Below are 24757 nucleotides of genomic sequence, written 5' to 3' on the forward strand. Positions count from 1 at the left end.
TGTATAAAAATATCAGACTGAGGACTTATAGGGGACTAACCTGTAAGTTAACACACAGTGGTTTCTATTATTTCTTGAAGCTGATTTACATTCTTCACCATATGTTTCAAAAACTTAATCAATAAAAGATTAGACTGCCTTTAAAAAATCCACAGCCATGCTAAAAGGCACCTGTTAAAATATATGGTGCTCTGGTGATTAAAAACAAAGAGAGAATACTTGTCTGCAACCAGGTCATATCTTAGTCTTAAGAGGAAAAGAAGAAGATGACTAGCAAGGCCTTATTTGTGTGGTTCTTTTTTTTTTTTTTGAAGATAACAGACCCAAATCCAAAGCAGACCTACACTTCATTAAAGCCCATTGAAACAAATGGGTTTAAGTAAGCATAACTTTGTGTTGGATTTTGACAATAACATTCCTATATGTGTGTACACACACACCATAATCTCCAACTGCCCCCAACATGCTAGGACCATCACTAAAACCCTTAAGGCACCACGGCTTCTCACTACATTATACACAGTCCAGAATTCCGCAAGTGGTGAAAGGATGTGGGGAAGGGCAGGCTGTGAAGGAGGACCCGTAGGGAGGGGAGGGGCGCCAGCTGCTGCCGCTGTACTCCTGCACTCTGCCAGCCAGTACTGCTTAATGCATCCAGCTACAGTGATTGCGGCAGCAGGAGCAGCCTAAGGGGGCGTGGCTTGCGCAGGAACACAGATGCCCTCCGCCAGTAATAGCTGCAGACCATAGAAACTATGATGCTTATGCAGAAGTGCCGCCTTGAAAACATCCAGCACAGGTGCCTCTTCTGATGCCCAAGGTAGGCAGTGTCAGATATTTAGTCAAACCAACAATTCATGTTTTGCTAGATAAGGGGTCAGCAAACTTTTTCAGCAGGGGGCTGGTCCACTGTCCCTCAGACCTTGTGGGGAGCAGGACTATATTTTGAAGAAGAAAAAATGAACGAATTCCTATGCCCCACAAATAACCCAGAGATGCATTTTAAATAAAAGGACACATTCTACTCATGTAAAAACATGCTGATTCCTGGACCGTCCGTGGGCCAGATTTAGAAGGCCATTGGGCCGGATCTGGCCCCCGGGCCTTAGTTTGCCTACCCATGTGCTAGATAATCCCATGGTTATCTATATATTCTACTTCCCTGGGCACAACCTCTGCCTCTTTTTCGTCACTTTCCACCAAGCCAGAAATGTGAAAATATCTACTGAGTCTGAGCTAAATGCTCAGATTGCATTTTAAGCTAGACTTAAGTATGTCTATATAACTGAATTACCATTTTAAGCCTGCCTGAACAAAGCTGCTGTGTCTGTTACTCTTCAACAAGTATTCTGAGTGAATAAATGTTATTTTTATCTTTTACAAGACTCTGTGATTATTGTTTTAAGGGGGCAAAAAGGGGGAAATACCAAGATAATTCAGCCTGCCTTAAAACTTTTTTGATTAGGTAAAGGGAAAGGGACCCCTGACCATTAGGTCCGGTCGTGGCCGACTCTGGGGTTGCGACGCTCATCTCGCTTTACTGGCCAAGGGAGCTGGCATACAGCTTCCGGGTCATGTGGCCAGCATGACTAAGCCGCTTCTGGCAAACCAGAGCAGCACACGGAACGGTACCTACTGGTATTTATCTACTTGCACTTTGACATGCTTTCGAACTGCTAGGTTGGCAGGAGCAGGGACCAAGCAACAGGAGGTCACCCCGTCGCGGGGATTCGAACCACCGACCTTCTGTTTGGCAAGCCCTAGGCTCTGTGGTTTAACCCACAGTGCCACCCGCGTCCTTAAAACTTTTTTGATTACTTAAACTAAAAGGCTAAGACTAGCCTATCTAAGCTTACCTTTTAAGCTGCAAAGGGATGGCACTCTGCTGAACTCACAAACGAGAGGAAGGAAGGAAGGATAGTGTCTAATAAATATACCCTCACCTAGCATCTATTCACATTCCAACAGGCTGAAGCAAGCCTCACAGTTTAACATATATCATCTAAGGCTTCAGCATATAACCAAGACAATTGCCTGTATGGCATTGTTACATACTCCTCTTGGTAACAGTTGTTGGGGCAGCTCAGCCAACCCTGCTCTTTTCCCATATTTTCCGCAGCAGTGTGCATATATATAAACTGATCTCTGTACATGCAGATATATTAGCCATGTCCCTCTAGACATAAAAGCTGTGCCCTGCATAAATGGACTTCCTCCAAACCTGACAACATTGTCACATGCTCATTGTGATGACACCACTAGTCATGCTTTGTGAGGCATCTCAGCAAGTTCTGGATGTTTTCAGACTCACTTGCTGTCTGCCAGGCATGTGGAAAATCTTCCAGTTTTGATGCTTCTGTGCTGTTAAAACTCTGTATTTGGTCAGGGACTGTCTGTATTGGGCTTACTCCTCAGCCCATTTCCACATCAGTTTGGTGCAGCAGTGGCGTAGCGTGGGTTGTCAGCACCCGGGGCAAGGCAAGTAATTTGCGCCCCCTAACCCGTGGATTTGCGCCCCCTAACCCATGGATTTGTGCCCCCTAACCCTAACCCCCAGATGTTGGGCCCGGTGTGGCCGCCCCCCCTGCACCTCCCACGCTACGCCACTGTGGTGCAGAGTTCTCATTGTCCATTTCCCCTCCCTTTCTGAGTCTTTATATGAAAACAATCCCTGCAGTTTGATAACACAGTATTTGGCTTGGGTGAAAAATTGCTTCAGCATAAAGCAGGCATTAGCCAGGCCAAGAAATCAATTCAGCAGTGAGGATTTTTATTATTCAATCATGTAAGTAATTAAAACCATTGATTGATGGTATGGCAACACAGCTGACGCTCTCTCACTCATGCCCCAGCAAAATGGTTTGCACCCCCTATTCTCATCTGCGAAACAGCACACAGGTCCACTGATAATATTTCCCTAACTTATACTGTACACATCTGCAACTCTCAGCAAAAACATGAGACCCAATCACTCAAGAAGCCATCTTATCAGGGATATATACACCTGTAAATAAATGTACCACTACTGTGGAACTGCCATCAAATCATTTGAAACTGGGGAATTGTACATACTACTTTGGATAAAATATTGTATAAAATGCTTTGGTGCAATATACACCAAGCTAACACACTACTGCATGTTGCAGACAAAAATAAGGAACTTTCCCCAATTATACTGCCTTAATGTCATCCACCACCACCCCTATATTTTGCTGGAAGCTGCCTTGGTTTTTGCTCTGCCATAGCCCATCGTGGCTTGCTTTATAAGCAAAGAGCATGCATTTCAGTCAAAGACAAACCAGCAAAACATAACAGTCCTACAACAGGGCATCAACAGTTAAGAAAAAACCTCAAGAGCTACAGCATATGAGCTCTCAGCTTATACCAGGATTGGGGATCCTCTGGCCCTTCAGATGCTATTAGAATTTCCATCACCTTGAACCATGCTAGCTAAGGCTGATAGTAGCTGGGAGTTCCCCATCCTTGGCTAGATCAGGGGAAGAGGCTAAAAACTGAATACCAGAAACTCATGCCTACATCATTTTTGAAAAGCACCCCCCCAAATGATGATAATAAATTGCCAGGGATACATCAGAATAATTAAGTGGGGCAGCTGAACCTTATGCTAGATCTATTAACTGTACCGTGGTACCTCGGGTTAAGTACTTAATTCGTTCCAGAGGTCTGTTCTTAACCTGAAACATTTCTTAACCTGAAGCACCACTTTAGCTAATGGGGCCTCCTGCTGCCGCTGCGCCGCCGGAGCCCAATTTCTGTTCTCATCCTGAAGCAAAGTTCTTAACCTGAAGCACTATTTCTGGGTTAGCAGAGTCTGTAACCTGAAGCGTATGTAACCCGAGGTCCCTCTGTACTTATTGGTTTCATAAAATGTGTAGGTCCCTGCTCCCAAAAAAGGTTCTATTCTGCAAGCATAAATATTGCAAAATATTGAGAAAGCCCTAATATCATTCTATCTATTGATACTTGGCTACCAGAGTAGACCCAGGTAGAAATGAATAAAGCCAACAAAAAAAGTACTGGAAGGTTAATGTTTTGGTACTATAATTATCCCAATTGTTTAGTCAAGCTGTGCGTATTATCTATGGTGTAGCTGTCTCTTATTTCTTTCCCTAGACTGCAGCAATACAACCTTGCAGCATGGAAACAATTGCTGTGCTTTGAGCATCACTACTGTATCTACCTTCTGTGTTTCTGTAGCACTGTACCAGTCAGTATGATAATACAACAAGTCAGACTTGGATCCGAAACAAAAGAATTCCCGTGAACAGATGCTGGATATCAATGGAGTTTGGGTTGTGTCTTTTTACCTGAGCTTAAGCCAAGACGTATAAATCATCATTGCAGCTTTTTCGTTCCATTTCTTCTACTTCTTCCTGGCAATGCACTTAGACATGCAAAGTCTTAAAATGACGACATCTTCCTCTCCTGTGCGTTGACTTCGAGTAATTAAAGCTATAATAGGTCTCTCTGTGAGTTGTCAGCTTTTCAGGCAAGGCTTCCTCAAAAACTGGGGGTGGGGGTGGCATATATAAAGGGGGGCTGGGGAGGGGGAGAAAGAGGTTATATCAGGCCTGTTTTAATATAATGAAAGGGAGTGGCATATTTCCAGATATAGTAACTAAAACCAATACAGAAAGAGAGGTTTTAGTTTGTTCTCAGAGGACAGCATCAAGATAACATTTCTAATTTGAATGTTTCGCTCTGTTTTAGGCCCCTTCTGTTCTCCTCTTTCCCAACCTCAGAGCCAAACATATTTTTCCACATATGGAAATGTAGCAGACTCAGAGCCTCACTGGTCCCCATTACTGAAATACCCAATAGTCACTGAAAGTTGAGAAAGAGATTATAGATATCGGGGTTTATGCTTTATTTGAACCTTTCATATGCAGCTGTAGAAAGCAGATCCAGCTGAGCCCAAGGGTGATGTGTTCTTCTGCAATGAGTATTCCAAAATATCTGCTAAGGAATGCAAAATCATAATCCCAGCAAGCACTGGGACTGGGGGCTAGAGAGACTGGGGGCTAGAGCAAGCACTGGGACTGCTTCCTCTTCTGAGAAGATCCCATCCACCTTAGGCTTTGGGATCCGGCAGATCCTGGCACTGTTCTGGCATATGGCATGTTTCTGTACATATTTGGTGTGCTCCCGGGAGCATATGGAGGGAGAGACTACCAGGACTTCATTTGAGTAGCAGTTATCATAAGATGCCCATTGGTTTACTTGACCTTGCAAACATGGGACATAAAACCATATCCACTCTTCTTTGTGCTATGTTTCATGAAATACAATTTTTAAAAATAGCATCATATGATCCTCAGCATTAATGCAATGCATTGTGGGAATTATTTTGGGAAGCCTACTCAATTGAAACCAATTTACCTGCCAATGATTCTCCATCAAGAGGAATTTTCATATGAAACTATTATTCATCATGTTTGCCCAGGAGAACAGGCAGCCCTTATCCCAACTTTTCAAGATTATTTTTAGAAGTCTGTGTCCTGCTGGCTGTACTTCCACCACCCACCACCTAAACACACCAAAAAGAAAAACAAGAAATAGCTCCTCTTTTTGTCAAAAGAAAAGAAAAATGCTGTTTTCCTTCCCAGAAACTTTTCCCACAGCACATACAGCCAGGCTGTCCAGTACCAGTGAATTCTCTCAATTTACAGTCTGTTTAAAAACCAACTGCTTCTATCACCTGAGAATAGAATCTATGCAAATCTGTACAGTCAAATCTTTGCAAATCTATACAGAGTGGAATCTTCAGTCAAAGACCCAATAATGCTCGATATATGTAAACCAGTCAGCCTAGGTTGTGAGTTTGACTAAAGTAAAAGGCAATGGTCACATTGCTGTGATTTTATTACTCCTCCTGTTCCTCACTAATGGCATCTGATTGGATTTGGGAAGAGTCAGTGGCAGCTACAGCTGCCAACTTTCTACAAAGCACTGTAGCTGTCTCTTTGGCAGACATCAGGAGGTGTTAATGTTTATTTCCAAGCTGTGGAGCTTCACCTGCTGATTTCCTCCCATCAAAAAGCTGTTAAAGGCATAGAGCAGGCCAGGCAGCTGGAAGGAATAGGAAAATACCTCCACTGATGGATTCAGCTGGCTGGTGGGGGCAGGAAAGAGTCTATGCCCTACATCTTCAACTCAAAAGCAAAGAAACAAACAATTGTGTCACAATAAAACATTAGGTGCACTGTAGCTTGCCTTGCAGGTCTTAATTTGCCTCCTTCACTCAGCTTTTACAAGAAGAGAAATTACCTTTGAACGGGGGAATCACATTTGTGATTGTACAAACTTAGTAGCGCGTGGAAAAACAAACCACACGCTCCTGCTTCCTCCTGTTCTCAGCACAAAGTGTTGTAGATGGCATAAATACCCAAGCGGACAAAAAAACCCCTTGTTTTACAACACACATATGTGGATTTTTATCTGGCCTCCAACACATACACATCCCAGCAGGTTTACAAACCTCGACCCCCTCCAATGCAATCAATAAAGAGAGATCAGCAGTATTAACACTAACAAAAGATTTAAAATGCACAGAGATTAAAAAGAGCCTCAATTAAAATTTTATGCCATCAAGGATTAAAAAGAGTTAATTAAAAGGCCTGGGAGAATTAAATGGGGTTTGTCTAATAGAAAGGTTAAAAGGTATGGAAATCTTCCTGGGGAGAACATTCTGCAAGAGGGTTACCACCCCTAATAAGAATCTCTTCTTGTGCTGCCCTTGCTCACCTCAAATGGTGAAGGATCCCAGATGGGGGTGTCCAAAGTTGATCTGCATGTATAGGGAGAGCGAATTCATCATTTCTCCCCAGCATCTGAACTGTAATGTAATCAAGACAATTTCCCAGACTATTAAAACATTGCACAAAATAAGGACTTGAGAAATCAGTATGCATTGCTGTATCTACACACATATTATATTATATTATATTATATTATATTATATTATATTATATTATATTATATTCAGAGGACACACCACACCAGGAATGCAGTGCAACCCATTTTGACTTTCCCTTCATTTTATTGGCCCTGCACCTTTAACAGAAACCTAACAGAAGTTAAACAGGTCAAAGTGGGTTTGCTATTTCCTTGGCATGGAGATATGAGCGATGCTGAAAACTCCACGTGCTAAATTTAAAAACACAGAATCAGGATCACTGAATGAACATGGGGTGGAATCCTGACCCCTTTGGTGGGACCCAGTGGTCTGATGTAGAAAATTTCTCCACAAACAAAAAAAAGTGATAAAATTCTACCACTTTAATGGAGGGTAAGGTCTGCTACAGGACATGTCAGGTGAGATTTTACCCAAGGACTGCCTGGCTCACAGTTCAAACTTGGCCATTATGTTACACCAGCTTTCCCTTGATCATTTCCAGAAGGTTAAAGAATCCAGCTACACTGTCTCAGAAGATGTAAAGCCACGCTTGACATCTGGCTGGCATCAAGGGCCCCAGGCCCACATAAAGATCATTAGGGGATTAAAATTTCTTCTTCTTCTTCTTCTTCTTCTTCTTCTTCTTCTTCTTCTTCTTCTTCTTCTTCTTCTTCTTCTTCTTCTTCTTCCCTTTTGTAAAACACATGAACTGGGCAGGTTGATTTTCTTAATTAGGAATTATTTTAATGTCTTTTTTGCATTTTGTACAAGTTTGCAGTTAGGACTTTGAGCTTTGCAATATATCTGTTAAAGTTCAAAGCCTCTGTGCTAAAAGAACATTAATAAAACCGAGAAGTGGTGGCTCTTTCCTTCGACAGGTAATTTATTCAGATTCACTGACATTTGTGCTGCTTTTATATATATAAAAAACCCAGATTAACCTGCAGAAGGAGCATTATGTTTGCTCAGAAGATTATGTGGCCGGAAACCTATTGCACACCCACAAGTTGCTCTCAGTTAAGGGAGCATGGGTAATGTCAGCATACCATATCGCATAAAACCACCTTGGAAGGATTTGATCCAGTGTGTCAACATGACATTATCTTAAAAAGTCAAGGAAACTTCCTGGCACGACTAAAACCTGTGTTACAGGCATCCTCAGCCCTCACTAGCAATGCTGCAAGATTGTTTAGATAGGTTCAAGGGTACATGTAAATATTAGCCATCTCCACAACCCAAACCCTGGTGGGGAGGGCTACTCACATATTTCAAATTTGCATGTAAAAATGTTGCAGTGCATGTCTTACAATTTTATATTCAAGTTTTATATTGAAAGCAGCATGAATGTTCATCTTTCATGGACTGTATGCTCAACAGATGAAGTTTGGGTGAGAAGAGTAGGTCATCACACACACCCAAGCAGGGATCTGCATGGGGATCGACGTCTTGCATTGGGAAAGAGGGTGGGGCTGAAGGGTGTTTGGGACATTGTGCACGGTGGGTGTGGGGAAGGTTTCCTCCCATGTGCAGCCGGCCACACAACTGAGGAATGGATTTTGCCCTTCCCCGTGAAAGTAACCTTGTGAAACCAATACTTTTGATGAAATGACGGAAATTAAATCACTTCACAAAATCATTATTTCACTCACTGGTTTAATAAAATGGCTAAATTGTTCAGTCATTTGGGGGAAATGACTGACATCGTGAGCATATTAATACACTCTGTTTCACTGCATCAGCAGCTTCACCTGGACTGGCAAGCCAGAGTTCTGGGCCCAAGCGTTGTCAGGGCAACGACAGACTGTTATTGAAAGAAGAGATCCAAACTGGTCAGTTGGTTCCAGGGAATCAGTGGGAAGGCCTGGTCTTAAGTTACCAGTGAGTTTCTGATGTTTATTTAAAGGGCTATTTGAAAACCAGTTATCAAATGACCAAGTGCGACTGTGGAACTTGCAACCGTGGCCAGCCAAAGGGACTGGATCAGCCAACATTAACAGAAAATGTTCCCCAATTCCTGTGTGAAGTATGAGGTATGAATCTATCTCAGTAGGATTTAAATCATATGTAATTGTGCCATTTTGTGACAGCAGTAGCCGTGGCCTGTTGTAGCAAAACACACATGCACTTCATTAGTGTTTTCTTTTCATTCTCCATTATGCTAAAACAAAATTGGGGTAGTGTTGTTTTTAAATTCACCCTCACCACATACAACTGTCACCCATGGATGGATCTAACAATAAAACTGAAAAGAGCAGCCAGAGGTCCTCTAAAACCCTCCTCTGTCCTCTCTGGTTCTGCCTTGCTTTCTCTCTGAGGCATATGGCATCTGAACTTGCCCTCCGTCTGAATGAAGCAAAGCAGGAACCAATCCATCCATTACACAAACAGACAGTTTACAGAGGACAAGATCTATACTGACAAACAAACAAAAAAAGTTCCGTGATTGATAAATGGACATGGGGGGAAGTGGAGGGGAATACAGGACAGAAAGAATAAGTTTTGCTCTAAGGACCATCAATTTTGTACTGTTATTATTCTGCTGGAAGTATACTCTCCCCCCCCCCCAGCTCTCTGTTCAAGCCCAGTGGTTTTACCAGTCTGCTCCTGGCATTGCTGGGTACAGAGGAGAGTTCAACATTTACTGAAATGTAGAATGAAAGCAAAATGCTCACCTTTGGGAGCATTTGGCTCATTTGGCTCATTTGCACAACCGAGTTGTGCAGAGTTGTTAGGATAGCCCGATTCTGCTCACAGAGCTACAGTTCCCAGAGCTCCCCTGAATGAGGGGTGATTGTTAAATCACTCTGAGAATTGTAGCCCTGCGGGGGGAATAAGGGCCTCCTAACAAGTCCCGTGCCCCACCATAGGATCAATTGGGGGAGGGCCGTAGCTTAATGGCAGGGCATCTACTTTGTCTCCAGTTCAGTCCCCAGCATCTCGAAGGAAGGCTGGGAGAGAGTCCTGTCTGAAGATCTGGAAAGGCAATGCTGGCTAAATGGACCAATGACTCAGTATAAGGTAGCTTCCCATATTCCTACGAACTAGACCTTTAAGCAGGAAGATGAACAGCACAGCCTAAGAAGAGCTCATGGAAGAGTCAAGGAAACCGTAGACCTAAGTGCTTGACTAGATTCATTTCTGCCCACAAGCTACATCCAATTTATACTGATTGACCAACTGCAGTGACCTTTTTAAAATTCATGGTTAACATTTGCACTTTTATATACGAGGACAAGGAAAGCACACTTGGCTGCTTCCAACAAATGCTTCTGCATTATTTGAATTTGAAAGAAGCACATTAGGTAGAATAAACGATGCATGGTTTGAGGGTTCCTATATATTAACAGAAAACATATTCTGTTTCAAATGAATATACACAATGGAGTGAGAATTTGCACTTGGTTTTGACTGCAAAGATACTTTTTAAGATTTCACAAGACGGCATATGCGGCATATGTGAGATTTGAAGTTGGCATGGTCAGTTTAGCTAGGAGTACAAAAAAATAATAATACATGCAGCAGCATCCTATGCAACAGTAGGATGCAACCTGAGGGGTTCAGCACATGATCCTGCCTTTCCTGGGGAGACCAATTTAAATCTTTATTTAAACTGTTCTCTTGTCAATCAATGACCAACTAGTCATAGAAACAGTAAAATATTTTCTCATCGGCTGGGGTAAAAACCATCTTGCTAAAGCTTAGCAGGTCTGGGACTGGTCTGGGAAACTCAGCGTATGCTCCCTTGAGTGCTATGATGGAAAGAAAGGCTGGATATTAATGTAATAAATATGGTAAAAGCTAGCAACTTAATTTCAAAGGTGCCCAAGGCAACTTTTAAGTACTGTAACTCTCCTATTGGTTTCTTTCCCTGATAATCTCCAAATAAATTCCATAAGGGCAACTTTGTTGGTCTTTTTTTCCTGAAAAATAATCTTCTGGTACCTTAAAGACTAACACACTCATTATGGTGTAAGGAGGTGGATGTCAAAGATTTCTAAGCGTCCAGTGAAAAGCAATTGCTCAGTTTAGCAGTCATTGCCTTCCTTTCGTTACGACAGTTTTGGAAGATAATCAGCTTCCTGCTGCTGAAGGCAGGAATTTGAAAGTATGCTTTTTGTTCTGCATAAGTCAAGATGGGGCATCATCATAAAGGAATATATGCACTAAGCAAAAATAGCGACCATTGAAACTCACCAACCATTAAGTCCATGGAAAGTTGGCCACAGTCCTCTTTCCACCTGGAGCCTCTCCTTCGCCAAATCCAAGGGATGCTGCCAGTTTTGTGCCTCAGCCCTCAACCTGTCTTTGCATCTCTCTCCTAGCCCACCTATGCAGAACATGGAAGAGTGAGGCCTTTGCATTTGTGCATTCAGTTTGGAAGCTCCCCACTGAAACTTGGCAAGACCGCCATTTTGACTGCTTGGAGTAGGCTGTGTTTATAGGAAGCTAAGTGCTTTGTTTATTCCTGTTCCAATACAGGAGAATACAGGTGGGGAGCATCAGGTCTTGGGACTCTCCCTAGGCCGTACCTTCTCTCTTGCCCACTTTCCATGCCAGCCCTGTTCCACAACCTTCCCTGAGTGTTTCTGTGTGGCTGAAATGTGTTACTGAACAGTGATAATGCCTCTTGCTTGTCTGTACGGAAAATGTAACTGGGCTTACAGAAACTTGTGCTTGGCTGGAATATATAACCTACCATGGAATTATAGGAGTCATACCCATTGCCCTGTCCCCTTTCACCTCTGGCCCCACCCACCACAGGCCCCTGGTTGACCATGAGGAAATGTGGTTCTTGATTTAAGATCCAAGCCTTGTCTAGATGATGAGCAGGATACATGGAGGAGAGAGTTGTGTTCATGGTGACGGACCCTATTCCCAGCCTTTGTCCATTCAGCCAAATATACCTATGTGGAACCTATGAATATGCAACTTGTACAGACCACTGTGGTGTAGTACTGAGCATGTCAGATGAGGACTGAGGACACAAATGCAGGAGTGTCAACTTGGCCCTGTGACCGTGGGTGCCCTACAGCGTGTATGACACTGAAATTTGCAGGTGTCCAGTCCCTTCATGAAGAATTTTGTGGGTGCTTGGGCACCCAGGGCACCAGGAAGTTGGCACCTATGCCCTAATATCTCGCCCTGCCATTGCTGACCTTTTTCATTGGCTTCTGAGGAACCCCAGTGTTGTCTGGAATGGAGCCTGAAATTCACCGTTAATCCACTGTGACACTACATTGAGAGCAATGAGGAGAGATGAAAATGTTGGCTCCCTCTTTTGCTTGCTAGTCACCAAACTTTCCTTTCAGCACTACTGCATATGCCCATACTACCACTGTCACCTGTCACCCTGTAAAGTCACCAGGCACTTTGTCCAGCCCCCAAATCTGGATCCGTCAGCAGCTGCCTTTCCTAAGAGAAGCCTCGCCCTCTGCCACCTCCCCACCCAGAATCATGAGCACCCTGAGAGTGTGATGGCAAGTGGCTTATGATTTCATTCCTGCCTTTGTCATTTGTATTTCTAATATTCTACTGTGTTTTTCTGGCCTCAGCTTGTAAAAGGGAGGTGGAATAGCCTTTATGGTTTCCCCACCTCTAAACTGTGAACTGTTAAATAAAATGACATTAAAAAAACACTGTAAAATGAGCAAGCAGCCAGCTCTGCAAATAGGACCAAAAGAGGTATAACATAATCTTCCAGTATTTGCATATTAATCCAACACCTACAGATACATCTGATACACCATTATATGGTCATATAATCAAGTTCATGGCAAGCTGCTCCAGGGGATGGAAAATTTCTGCTCTGCATTGACCTCAGCTGTGGGTCTACGGAGAAACAGACTCCAGAAAACACATTTAATGTCTTTTATCCAGCACAGCCATTTCCCACTTTAGAAGGCTAGTGGCAACCAGATAATATATCATACTTTTTATACAAGTCTATATTAGATTCCCCCAAGGTTGTGCAATTTAAAAACATTGTGTTGCCAAAAATCTGTTCTGATGCTTTGCAAAAATCTAATGAATTTTAATTTATTTTAAACTTTATTTCAACAAAGTATGAAGGGACTTGGGACTTTTAATCTCCTGTCACACATATTGGCCCAGTGTTCAGGCAAAGATAATGACACATAAAAATAAGAAGTAAATAACAAATAGAAGTTTTTAAATGTCAGTTGCCGGCAAGTTCATGTCTATTCTGACTGCTGATGAAGTTAGCTGTAATAATAATTTTAAAAATTCTACAGGAAGCTGAGATGCAGTTTGAATTTTAATAACTTGCCTTCATCCTTTGTCCCCTGATTGATTGGTCTGTCTGCAATTCAAAACCACAACGTCCCTTTTTATCAATGGCTTGTCTGGCCAGCAAAGTGCAGGAACTGAACAACTCAATGGCCATTCACAGGCCAACAGTTGCAGAAAAAGCAGACCACTGCAGCAAGTTAATGGCAAATCAGGCAGAATATGCTATAGGTGCCAGTTTCATGCTATGAATGATCAATGTTTAGTTTTCAGCCCTTGATTGCTTCTTCCCTGCAATTAAAAGGGAACAAATCAATTCAGATTAAAATCTGAATTGTATGCAGAATGATAAGGCTAAGTGAAGGTGGCATAATCTGTTACAGAGAGTGGGGATTGTGTACTACTGGTCTTTCATAAGTGGGTAACACAAGGGGCATCACAATATCAGTTGTTGTTTTCAAAAAGAAATATTACGTCAGTGGTGGGAACTCTGTGACACCCCTGATATGTTCTTAGATTCCAGTTCCAAATCACTGGCCATACTGGAGTTGGAATCCAGCAACCTCTGGTGTCCCACAGATTCCCCACCCCTGAGAGAGAAATTGCTAGAATTTTGCAGAGCAAGCCAACACATTAAAAATTGAAATACATTTGTAGTATCTGGCATACCTTCCTGCGCTGCTTGCGAGTTTTCAGAAGTATCTGGATCGCTGCTTTTGGACTAAGATGAATTTGGTGTACTTTTACTGCAGTGGCCAAACACAATTATCACCCAAACATACAGAAAACAGCTTCTCTTTTCACAGTTTAATTTCCCTGCCAAATTCTCTTCTGACACCCCTACCCCACAAATAATGCCTTTCCAAGCCAGATCCTCAGAAATAATTTTCCCTTTCAGTATTAATTCTCCCCAATCAATATTTTACAATATTCCCTCAAAAAATAAGTTTCCCTTGATTATTTGACTGTTTTGATATGTTAGGAAAAAAGAAAAAAAGATATGTTAGAAGTACAGGGAATCCTTATAGCATCAGCCAGCTGTTTTTGAAATATTTGTGCTCTCCATTCACTGTCCCTTGCTCTTACTGAGTTTTTTAAAAAAATGAAAATAATATGATTTAGGATCCCAATTTTGTAAACCACTTTGATGTTTTTGTCACAATTAAGTGGTATATAAATGCAAACAAACAAACAAAAACTTCCATACAGCAGCAACTGGAGGGTTTAGGAAACATTGTTGATATCCCACTTACCTAGAGTCAAGTCCGGCTGATTTCCTCTTCAGAGGAACTTATACACTTCTCTAATATCGCCAACCAAATATTGCCTAGCTGTCATATTCACAGTATAGCCTCTTCCAGGCTGGGTTGCCAGAGAGTACTCTTCATATGACTTTGGAATACAAACAGAAATTGGCTACTCACAGACTCTTGGGATTTGGAGCTAGGACTAGGAGTATTCCTTTACTCTGAGAACTCCAAATAAAAAAGAAACCTAGTATAAATCTGAATATAAAAGGTAAAGCCCTTATTTGAAAAACAACAACAAGAAGAGTTTTCCATTAATTGAAAAAGTAATACTTGACATACAATTCCTTCTTTAGGATCCTGCTTAAGAAGTCTAGTGGGCAGATTAATCATGGGAGTTTTCCTCCATTGTGTGTTCATTCCAATGTACATGTAAGAGTCATCCAGGGCCAAAGACTCTGCGGCAGCCTTCATTCCTGTAGATGATACTCTCCTAGTCATCCTCCAGTAAATAGCACAAGGGGCTAGGGGAGGATCCCATTCACAATGTTAAGGCCACAGCAGGATCAGGTACTTCCAAGTCCTTGTGCGTGGTAATGGCGCCAAGCTTGCTAAGAACTTCCACAAAAATGAGCTTCTGTACAGGTATAACCCAGTGGTCTTCCAACAGTGTTTCAGAGAATCCTGGTATTCCTTGGAAGCATATCAGGCAGTCTGAAGATCAGTAATGGCAGACATACAACTCACTTGTAACTCCTGATTTCCCCCCTGCAATGTGCAGCCATGAACAACGTTTGGCATAGGATACACTCTCAGATCACACTAGCTTATTCTCTGTTCATGTTAGATGAGGCTCATCAGACAAGGCCAAATACATGCTCCAAAACACCCCCCCATACAATATACAGTGGTATCCAGGGGGTTTTGAATAGAGAGGTTCGTATGAAAATATTCCTGGATAGCTTCAAAAACACTAGTATAAGCACATCAATTTCTTTTTTAAAAATAACATTTAATTATCTTTTATTATTAATGCACACTGCAAGACAATACTAAGATATAACTTAACAAGTCTGCTGAGAGAAAGTTCCCTATTTTGAAATATATTAATATTACCCTGTAGTCTTAGTTAGTGGCGACATTCTGGAGGCCTCACAATGCTGAAACAAAGTGACTCACTATTTTCCCTAGCTCAGATTAAATATAAATGGTTGAAAATTTTAAAATTAAATAAATCCCATGGAGTGCCATAACCCTGACCTATGCGAGGCACTTAAGATCCTGTAGTTTCAGCACTGATTGAAGGACAGCGCAATTAGGTTCTCACCAGTGCTGGAGATCAATGTAGTGATGTGATGCTAGCCATGCTTAACTGAAAAGCAAAATAAAAACAAGGCCCTGCCTTCAACCATAAAAAGAACTGTAGCATATCAAGTGATGGGAGAGGACCAGAGGGCAGCAACATGACAGTGGGGCCTTTTCTGCGGTGGCTCCCTGCATGTAGAATACTCTGCCCAGAAGGGTTTATCTGGTGCCTTTGTTACATATCTTTTGGTGCCAGACAAAAACATTCCTCTTCTCCAGGCCTTTGGCCAATTAAACAACCTATGGTCTTTTAAACTGTATGTGTGTGTGGGGGGGGGTATTGTTTTGGTTTGTTATTATAGTATGCAGTTTTGTGTTTTTATATTGTAAACAGCCCTATGATCATTGGAGAAAGGGTGGTATAGAAATTTAATTAATAATAATAATAATACTTATTTCTTGTCATGGGTGGAGAAAAATGGTGGCTTCCTGGGTAGGGGAATCATGTTTAGGCAGTGATAGATTTGGGTAACCAATGAATAAAATGTTTATTAGCTTCTGTTTTCTGGTCAGAGGAGTAGGCTGCTGACATAGGATTGTAGCAAGGAGAATAAAGATTTCTGCCTCGAGTACCAGATACACTAGACTAGTAAATGTAACACCACTAGAACACTTGTGGGGGATACTACAGCCCCAAGCTGTATTAATATAAAGTTATCAAAAGCATCACGCCCTAAAGGTAGCAGATATCAGACATCTGTGGTCTGGTTGATACTGCAACAACAACATAAAGGAAGAGTCCTCACTTTTAAGAAGAGTGAGGTGACAACATGCTGTCCTCACATTAACCCTGTTTCCTAGGGAAGTATGTCCTCAAGTTTCACATGACTTGAGATTTGCTAAACGCAAATGTGCAACTATAGGCTTTTAAAGTACATCAGTGAATGAGGGAAATGACACCTTGAATCAACTGTTTAAGCTGCTTGTTTATTTCTTTTGTACCTTTGAGGCACACATTTGATAAAAGTGAGCAAGTACACAAAGAATCAGTGAAACCAGCTAAACTTCAGTACCAACGTATTTGGTTCATGACAGAAGTTCATACCATTGTTGATATTTGGGGCCAGCTCCAATACAACATTTTGCATTGTGTGGGGAACATGTGGACTCTGGATGTTGATGAACTGCAGCTCCTATCATCCTTGACCTTTGGCCATGTTGGCTGGGACTGATGGGAGTTGGAATTTATCTAACACCTGCAGGGCCACAAGTTCCCTATCCCCGATCTTTGGAATGGATACATTGTCAATTCCAATGGGTGTCCATGAGAAACTGTTTTGGCAGAATACTTCCTTACCTGTCTTGCTGCTTGGTGCCGAGATTGGATTCCTGGGACTGATTTGGGAGTGAGCCAGATACTATATGAGACAAAGAGCTGCTGCTCTCTCTATATTCTGCCTCTTTGCCTTGTAATGTTTAAACAAAGTGAGATGTAATGGCATTGTGACTGAAGTCTCCCCACTCCAGCCTCATATTATTGTGATGCAAGGATGGTACTGTTGCATCACACATTTTTATGTCACATGTTGCAAGAAGAGATGGAGAAGAGACATGGAGCGGCAGCACCACCATATCCTGTGTAGGATTCAGGTTTTGAGATTGTCAGTTATCATAATCGTATTACAAGAGCTGGGGGCAGAGAGGAAATTACGTTCCTGAATCCCACGCTGTCATATTTTTAAAAAGAACTTCTTCCTATAGAGGAGATAAGCAACTAATACCCAAAGTGAAGTGCCTAGTAGATTCTGAAACAAGGGTTCGGCGTGGGAATTCGGAAACTTCATTTCCCAATTGAAAGGGAAGTATGTGCTCAGGAGGGAGCTTGCAACGTAGATGAGAATTGAATTCATCCCTGTAAATTCATAGAAAGAAACATAGTTTAGGATATACCATTATGAAGAAGAAAAAGAGTTTGGATTTGATATCCTGCTTTATCACTACCCGAAGGAGTCTCAAAGCGGCTAACATTATCCTTTCCCTTCCTCCCCCACAACAAACACTCTGTGAGGTGAGTGGGGCTGAGAGACTTTAGAGAAGTGTGACTAGCCTAAGGTCACCCAGCAGCTGCATGTGGAGGAGCGGAGATGCGAACCCGGTTCACCAGATTATGAATCTACTGCTCTTAACCATTACACCACAGTAGCTTGCATAACCTTTGTGTGACAATCCGTATATTAAAAATCACTGCAATGCAATTCTGAAGGATAGCTAGTTATTTTGCCCAAACATTTCCTTGTGGGGTGTGAATCATTACTGTAATTGGCCTTTTCGCCTTACCCAAAGTTTAAGGGTGAGGATACTAGTGGTGATTCATTTTGCCACCTCCAACATGACCATGTGACAGAGCCGCTTTATTCTTCCACTTCCACCAGCCATGTCAGATGATATTTTATTTTATGGGTCTTAACATTTCTAAACCTGCCTTTTGACCTTATTGGGCCCTTTAGACAGCTTACAAGAAACAAAACCATTACAACCACAGTCAATAACAATTGCAAAGGGGCAGATTTTTATTATTATTATTATTATTTAAAATAACAGTTTTAAATTGAAGCATGGTCATTGTGACTACCAGCATTCACACTATATGAAGCAGCAGTGGATACGAACACTAACATGGGCTACACTTCAGATAAGCTGCACCTAACAGAGTAGGGCTTAAGCCCACTTCTGCAGCATTCTGATGTTGTGCACCTATAGAGGCAGAAAGTGGGCTTAAGCCCACTTCTGCAGCATTCTGATGTTGTGCACCTATAGAGGCAGAAACCTATCCCCTGTTGTGCAGGGGATGCGGCAATATGATTTAGAATGGAGTGTGAGAGGTGGGGGAGCACCAAACTTTGGCATCACACAGGGCACCGCGGAAATCTGAGACGGAAATTCTGGTGTTGACAAGTCCTTAGGATCTAGATTCTAGAGACGCTACTTGACAGAGGGCTGTAACCTGAAAGGTGGCAACTCTGACCATTCACATTAACGTTTTATAAAAGCATGCATGACATTGCCTCCAAAGGAAAGATGGAAATAAAACAGGGACACTGTTTCACAAAGGACAGCTGTCAGGGGCAACTGCAGCCTACACTCTAATGAGGGTATGTGCAGTGAGAAATTGACTGGGAGAACCTGAATCTAACTTGCATTGTCCAGCATGAGATCAGCAATGTATAGCTAAGCAGCATTAGAGGGACTGCTGAGAGCAAAAGTCTAGCTGCTTAGAGACTTGAGTTATGACCTATGATAGACATAAGCCATTTGGCATAACAGCTTCATAAATTACTAGTCTGTATTCCTGAACAAACACATAATTAAGTAGAGATTGCCAAGTGGCTCCAGAGGAAGTCTTAAGACTGAGCAAAATACAGAATGATTTATCCTTGGCTTCCACCAGGTACAGTCACTGCACTCTCAAAGTAGCATCACTTGTTAATGTCAATAAGCACTTAAATGAATCACAGAGCAGCCTTTTCATGTGTTTTGGAATTGACATTGTGCAATTCTCAGGCAAGGGTTTGCGGGGTGTCTATGTGCACCACCACCAAGCTTCATTAGTATTAATTCATTCATTAGTCATTTTTCTGCCCTTCTACAAAAAGCAGGCAAAGCAACTTTCAACAAGCTATTAAAATCTAATAGTTAAGAACAAAAGCAAACCCACAACCACATAAAAACAATCTATAAAATAGATTCTCAATAAAACGTTAAAATGCACAACAGCCACAATCAAAACAGAGACTACACTGCTGGGTCAAAAGCCAAAGCAACATAAGTAGCCTGGAAAGGCTCTGGAAAATAAGAGAAATAAAAAAGAAAAATATTTCACTTGCTGTCAAAAGCAGAGGAGGGAAGTAGGGTTTTGTCCTTTAGGCTACTCTAACTGAAAAAACGTTCATCAATAGTCCTGTGCTGATGTTTGATCTGTGCAGACCTGCGTATATGCAAGGGAGTTGGGACTTGTAGAAACTCATAAGCTCTTTATGTGCAGATCTGTAACACAAAGCACAGATTGCATGTCAGCAGTGTATGTGGACAGGTCCCTGTAGGGACAGACTCTTCCATGCATGGAGGCTATGGACAATGATGGGGCAGGACCAGCGGGTGTGACCCTGCCCCCCTACCCCATGTCATTTTCAATGTAGATTGAATGTCTGCACAGGGCTACTTTTAGAAACTTACCTTGGTGTTACTGCCCCAATCAAATGTTATAATAGGCCACAGCTGCAATGTCTTACCTGGAAAAATGAAAGGTTGACCTCCCCACCAATTTTTCACATCGATAACATAGAACATGATTCCCAGCAGGACAAATGAGAAGCAGCTCAGGGTGGTGACAAAGGACAAAGACCTAGCAAACACAGAAAACAACCAGAAAGGCAGAACTTCACTGTGTGGGGCTATACAGTGGTACCTCGGGTTAAGTACTTAATTCGTTCCGGAGGTCCGTTCTTAACCTGAAACTGTTCTTAACCTGAAGACCACTTTAGCTAATGGGGCCTCCTGCTGCCACTGCGCTGCCGCTGCACGATTTCTGTTCTCATCCTGATGCAAAGTTCTTAACCCGAGGTAATATTTCTGGGTTAGCGGAGTCTGTAACCTGAAACGTATGTAACCTGAAGCGTATGTAACCAGAGGTACCACTGTACTGGAGTATGAAACCCACCTAGCCATGTGCTATGGAACAGAGAAGACACGGGAAAAGGGATTTTCATGGTCCCATTTGAATTGCTCTTAATTTTATCTGTGTTATAGACTACTTTGGTTGAAAGGCAGCCTAGAAATTCATTCAGTTAGTCAATTAATGAAATAAAATTGCTCCCTTTCTCTAGCCATGGGCTAATGAGCCCGCTCTCATATAAATGGGAGCGAAATCCAAGAGCAACTGTGAGAGATAACACCATTGTTAGCAGGTCTATCTTAACCTGTCTTGTAGTTTTAACCACAAAATATTGAGGGACACTGAGTGTGGAATTCAATGTTGTGTTAATACAATTGTTCCATCAGTGCAAGCATTTTTGCTTGCCAGACGTAATGGTCTCACCACCCCAGTGTGCTGTTCTGGGGATTCTCCCAATCTCCCTGAGCTGATTTAGAGGGGTGCAGTGGGTGAGCAGTGGAGTGAAAACCCTGTTGCACTAGCGGGACTTGTAGCACTGGCTCCCCCTAGTGCAGCTATTTTGTTGAATCTACCCCAAACAATTTGTAATGCTCCTGTGCTGGAATACGTCAACACATGCAAAGAATGCATAACGGCCATCATCACTCCCTGAGACAGATGCAACTAGGTTAGCCATGCCTGATTCTTAGTGGACCTTACTTCCAAGCAAGCATACATGGGCTATGTTTGTTAGTCACTAGGCTACATCACTTTAACAAGAACAGTCCTTTGCCATTATCTACCCCAGGATATCTTCAGAAACTGAAAACTCTCATTCATCACATTAATATTTTTTTATAGTTAGGTCACGTCATGTCAATTTCTGTGCAAGTTTCATCAAATCTCTTAATTTTGCTGCCATTTTAGTCAAAAAAACCAGCAAGTGGGTGTAGCAGTTTCACTTCAGTAAAGCTATACGTTTACTTGCGGCAGCATATTTTTCCTCTTGGCTCAAAAGTCTATTGTCCTACATGATATTTTTTTTTCCATGCCCTTCCTTAGACCCAGCCAGCTAGGCTGTTCATTTGCATACTGCAAGGGCTGTAAGTAGCTATTGATTTTTCACTTTCCCTTTAAAACCGTCAAGTGCTTCATCCAAGTGTTTCATCCTCTCTGATAAGCACCATAAAAAGGGCTGGAGATAATGGCCAGACTCATTTGAACCCCTATAGGTGTTCAAAACTAGTTAACTCTCCATTAGGAGTCACTGCATATTCTCAGGCTTTCTAGAAAACATGAAAGACGGGCACTGTCTCTTTGCTACAATTCCCTTGTGCTTATTTAAAAGGAAAATGGGAGGGGGAACCAAGGCATTTGAGAGCTACAGTATCAAGTCACACTACAGCATTGGTTTTTAAGATAAATATTATTATATGGATTTTCATGAGAGGATCATCACTGTACCATAAATTTTCAGTCTAACCCACTAGAAAAGAGAATGCTCTGATTCTACCATCTGAGGTCTAGGCCAGTTTCCTGAATTACTGGCAGCAGAATGGTACTTGCCGCCAGCCTGTGTTTCCTGGTAATGAGTGCAATGTCTGCCTACATTGTCAGGGTGGATAGTGTGAATATATAGCACATTTGTGATCCTATCATAGCTGTCAACTTTTCTCTTTTTTAAAGGGAAATTCCCTTATTCCAAATAGGATTCCTCGCAAGAAAAGGGAAAAGTTGACAGCTATGGATCCTAGCCCCACCTTCCCCAGTGAGAACCAGCTCTAACCACGTATTATTACCAGTTGAATGGATGCCACAACCAGATGGCTATCAGTAAATATGAAAACAGTAGCTGATAGCAGAATTGCATGTTAACAAATGCCTGACACCCTTTGGGAGGGGGCTCTGTAGTGGAGAAGTGGCAGATAGGGAAAAGGTTAAACAGACTGCCATGTACCACTGGTGTTGCTCTAAATACCCCCTTGGAGCAGCTTTTCTCCAGAGGAACAGCAGCTATCAGACTTACAGAAAGCTGCCTTTATACTGTACCAAGTGAGGCTGGAAGGGATCACCAGGGTCATCTAGTCCACCCCCTGCAATTCAGGAATCTTTTGCCCTATACAGGGCTCAAACCCACAACTTTGGGTCAGACAAGATTTATTGCTGCTAATACTCTCTCTTGCAAGAGGACCCAGACTAGAATCTGCTCTTTCCTAGCCATGGAGTCTGCATCATTAAGTAAACTTTGTTCCTTTACTTTCTCATAAATGCCTCTGTTTTGGACATGAGCAACGACAGACAGTAGCTTTCCATGGATGCAGATAGAGGCCCTTCCTGCACTGATGCCAGGGGTCCAGCTTGGGACCTTTGCATGCTATGACCCTTCCCTCCTTTGTTACATGCATTTGTTACATGGTTAGACCACTCAGAGGGATGGCTCATACATGCATGCTCAGCAGCTGTTGCCTGTAGCAGCAAATGAAGCCTTGCATGTAGGAATGAGCCAATCAACCGCTAAAGCAATGCTTTCCAATGGAGCCAATCTTCAAGCAGTGAGTCATTGTTCAATGGCAGGAGATCAGCTGATCAGCATTTGTAATACAGCCCACATCACACCAGGGGATAACGTAAACCACATCACACCAGGGGCAATACAATAGAAGCATCTTAATAGGGCAAACCGAGTGGTGTCTGGTATCTCACATCTTTCATCTTATTCTTGGCATGATGCAAACTATGAGCAAATTTTGCCATGACTTGCATCAATCAAACTTATAAGGTAGACTTGAAAGCACTTACCAGAGATTTTTATTGATGGGGATGAATCCTTCATTTTGTGTACATTTGGTTAGGATGGCAGAGATAATCCCCTTAATAAGAAGGAAAAGAGAACAGGTCAATAGCAAGTGATAACATATCTAACGCAGGGAAAACAGAAAAGAGAGGGGAGGGGAGGCAAAGGAAGAGGAAGGAACAGATTGTGTGCCAAGTTCTAAGTGTTTCCATTGATTAACTAATCAAAAGATGCATTGCAGAGCAAAGAGAGAGGCACTGAACTGAATAGAAGACCTTGATTTGAAAGTGTGATTGTTTTTATTTTATTGTATGAGGTTTCCTAAAACAAAGCCCTTTCCAGAAATTGGATCAGCCTGAGTCAAAGAACCTCAAAGATGCCAGAGAGATTGAACACAGTAGTAACATTATTTTGTACTGTTTGGTGGGAGAAATTGGTCAAGGTACTGACAAATGACAGCTTGACAGAAGACAATCTTAATATTTTTAAGCATCATCTTGGATGAGGCTGTTGTGTTCCGACATCATGCCTGCACTAAGTTCTTAGCATAAAACTTTGCTATAGTGGCCAGCAACTGCTGGACCCTGGGACAAATCTGCCTCCAGAAATAGATTCCAAGGCCTGGTCCACATGAATCCCTTACTGCAAGCTACTTAAATGAGCTGCCAGCCAGCATTACTTGCTCTTTCTTGGACCTTATTATTGAAGACACATTCTAGAATTACGCCATGGCTCAAATGAAGCCCTTTACTGGCCTGTTCATGAGAAATGGAGACCTGGACGTCTTTATCCCAAAGGCTCCCTATAGTCCTATATCCTGAACAAGATGGTAAGGAAGCAAGCTAAGTCTCCACTCCAGTAGCTTTGCTGTCTCTAAGCCTCGGGAACATTTGGCCTGGTTGTCTTCTTTTTCGACACCAAGCTGTTGGTGTTTGCACCACAACGAACAGCAAGGCCAGAAGGCTGCCTTCGGTATTTTTTCAAATAAATCCTGGCAGACAAAACTCAAATAAATCTATTGCTGAAGGAAATTGCTAATGCCACACTCTGTCACATACCCTCTGTGCGATGTTAAAAACGCTAAATTAATTAAATAAATCAATTGATGAAATCACCCTATAAATGTGACAGTGCGTCATAATTCAAAGCAGCCGTAGGAGCAGCGAGTCAGATCCAGGGTGCAGGGTGCAGGGAGAAAAAGAAATGATTTGCTGCTCTGGTTGGTTTGGTTCGCTTTGCTTTGCTTTGAAGTGAGAGGGAATTTAACATGTGGAAGTCCCCATTTTGTGGTGCCTCCCTGTCCCTCATACCAAGGGGGGGGGGGGACATTACTCCTTTCTTTTTTTAAAATTTAAAAAAGCAGCAGAGAGAGAAGTACAGAATTTTATACTATACCGGTCAAGTTCCCCTCCACCCCCTGTATTGGAATTGAGCATTTAAGCTGAGACTGCAGTGATACCACCAGAGAAGTCTTATACAATATGAGACCCACTAACCAAACTTTGCCCATCAGCCATGTGCAGCATTGTGGCCTAGCAGCTGCGTCTCTTTGAATCATATACTTTACTACAGGAACCTGGGACCCTCCATATGCTACA

General features: G+C 42.2%; 2 protein-coding genes across 4 annotated transcripts in view; both read right to left on the reverse strand.

Moving 5' to 3' along the window:
- RET (ret proto-oncogene) overlaps positions 1-4538 on the reverse strand; it is a 115297-nt gene extending 110759 nt beyond the window's left edge. Inside the window, exon 1 of the mRNA XM_081191295.1 lies at positions 4329-4538. The gene's annotated coding sequence lies outside the window, so the exon portion shown is untranslated. The remainder of the gene's footprint in view (positions 1-4328) is intronic.
- A 12144-nt stretch (positions 4539-16682) lies between these two features.
- The window catches only part of LOC308585567 (heparan-alpha-glucosaminide N-acetyltransferase-like), a 191531-nt gene continuing 183456 nt past the window's right edge, over positions 16683-24757 (reverse strand). For all 3 annotated transcript variants that reach the window (XM_081191315.1, XM_081191317.1, XM_081191316.1), the window contains 3 exons: positions 23165-23235; positions 20004-20116; positions 16683-17626 (listed from right to left, as the gene is read on the reverse strand). In XM_081191315.1, the coding sequence (XP_081047441.1) occupies positions 17445-17626; positions 20004-20116; positions 23165-23235 (366 nt within the window). In that variant the 3' untranslated portion in view covers positions 16683-17444. The remainder of the gene's footprint in view (positions 17627-20003; positions 20117-23164; positions 23236-24757) is intronic.

The sequence above is a fragment of the Podarcis bocagei genome (genome assembly GCF_964188305.1).
Source record: "Podarcis bocagei genome assembly, chromosome: 4".
NCBI classification, from domain to species: domain Eukaryota; kingdom Metazoa; phylum Chordata; class Lepidosauria; order Squamata; family Lacertidae; genus Podarcis; species Podarcis bocagei.